This window comes from Neopelma chrysocephalum, unplaced genomic scaffold (genome assembly GCF_003984885.1).
Source record: "Neopelma chrysocephalum unplaced genomic scaffold, ASM398488v2 Primary Assembly neopelma1_94601, whole genome shotgun sequence".
NCBI classification, from domain to species: domain Eukaryota; kingdom Metazoa; phylum Chordata; class Aves; order Passeriformes; family Pipridae; genus Neopelma; species Neopelma chrysocephalum.
In genome coordinates this window covers 7,036-8,822 of record NW_020923307.1, presented here as the reverse complement: position 1 = coordinate 8,822, position 1,787 = coordinate 7,036, and the positions used below count along the sequence as shown (strand labels likewise).

General features: G+C 56.8%; 1 protein-coding gene across 1 annotated transcript in view; it reads left to right on the top strand.

Annotated features, from left to right (window-relative positions):
- Nucleotides 1–416: 416 nt before the first annotated feature.
- Nucleotides 417–1,787, top strand: part of PAIP2B (poly(A) binding protein interacting protein 2B) — a 6,876-nt gene continuing 5,505 nt past the window's right edge. Inside the window, exons 1-2 of the mRNA XM_027707775.1 lie at nt 417–534; nt 1,564–1,718. Coding sequence (XP_027563576.1) covers nt 1,575–1,718 — 144 coding nt within the window. The 5' untranslated portion in view covers nt 417–534; nt 1,564–1,574. The remainder of the gene's footprint in view (nt 535–1,563; nt 1,719–1,787) is intronic.

The window sequence follows — 1,787 nt, the reverse complement described above, 5'->3', positions numbered from 1 at the left end:
CCCAGGAGCCGGGACCGCCAGGAAGCCCCAGCTGGGATCAGATGCCATGAAATCCATGCCAGGGAACCATCTGGCCCTAAAGCACCACCTAAAACTGCCCCAGACCTCTGTTCCCAGCCCGTGGTGTCCAGTCCCTTTGCCAAAGGCAGCCAATGCAGTGTGGGATTGCTGGGAAAGGGCCTTCCCAGGGCACTCCCTCCCTCTGGGCAGAGATCCTTGGGATTTTCCGTGCTCTGGAGCAGGCCCAGGTGCTCTGTGTGCTCTGGATGTGCTTTCTGAGCTCCAGCAGTCCCGCTCTTTTTTTTTTATCTATTTAATTTTCCATAGGAAAACAGAAACAAATCCAAGAAACCTTCGTTATGAAAGGGCCAGGTTTTGAATTTATTTGCTTTTTGGAGGAGTCACGTATCCCAGTTCCCGGAGCTCTGGGAGCCCTTGGAGCATCCCCAGCCCGGCGGGTCCAGCCCCGGTGACTCACAGAGGGAACACACGGCCCAGGACGGACACTGGGCCTGGAAAAAGCTCCCTGGGAAGGTGCTTTTCCAGGCAGGAATGCTCTGCGTGGCCAGGGCTGCTCTGGCTGAGAGGGGGAAACCAAGACTTGGAGACCCAGCTGGGAAAAATGGGGATAAAACACACTTTGGTTGGATTTGATTCCGTGTTTGGGGCCATTGGCACATCCCACCCGTCCCTCCTGTGCTGCCACCAGACTGTCCAGCCTGGAAAATCCCTTGTTCCCATTGGGAAAGCTCTGGCTCCAGCAGGCCAGGGGTGGCTTGGGAAGCTTTGGGGTGGCTCAAATCCCAGAGGTGGGAATAGCGTGGTAGGGACTGGGTCTGATATCCACAGGGAAGCAGCTTCCAGGAGGGATCTGGGGGGCTCTGGCTCTGCTGGGAATGGTGCTTTGGACCCCCTTTGCTGCTCCCTGTCCACCTGGAAAACCCCCAGGAACTGGGATGAGCTTCCTGGTGCTGCCATATAAACCTGGGAGGGGAAGGAGAGGGGAGAGTCCTTCCCTGTCCCTGCTCCCAAACCAGGGCTGGAGGGAGGGATGGGGGGTTGTGGTGGATTTAAAACAACTGGGATGGGTGGGTGGATGGGGATAGATGGATGGATGAATGGATGGATGGAGGGATGGAGGGATGGAGTGATGGGATTTGGGGAGCTGGTGCCTTCCCAGCCCTTGTTCCCAGCATCTCCGGGAGTCCCTGGTGGGATCCCCCCTTGGTCTAAGCCCAGACAAACACGTTCAAACTATCCCTGGTGGCTCAAAATCCCGAAAAATAAATGCTGAAAAAAACAAATCCCCCAAAAATGCCGCTGCCAGAGGGGTGTGGTGCTGCTTCCAGGGAGAGAGGAGAGGCTGGGAACTGCACCCTGCCTGGACAAAAGCAGCCTGGAAGCGGCAGGATCTGAAATTCCTGAAGTTATGGAATCATTAAGGCTGGAAAAGACCTCCAGGATCATCAAACCCAACCACTCCTGTGCTGGAAGTGCCCCTGTGGGAGCTGGGGTGGATCTGGGTCCCCAGCAGCTCCCTCATTCCCACGTTTCCTCCCCCAGAGTCCAGAAGGATGAATGGCTCCGAGCTCGCCAGCACCACGGCATCCAGTCCCAAATCCAAGGAGGATCCGGTGGTGAACGGGCACGATGAGAAGGAGAACAACCCCTTCGCCGAGTACATGTGGATGGAGAACGAGGAGGACTTCAACAGGCAGGTGAGATTCCCAGCTCCAGGGGAACACAGGGATGTGGGGATGGAGGATGAGGAGGGTTTGACAGGCAGG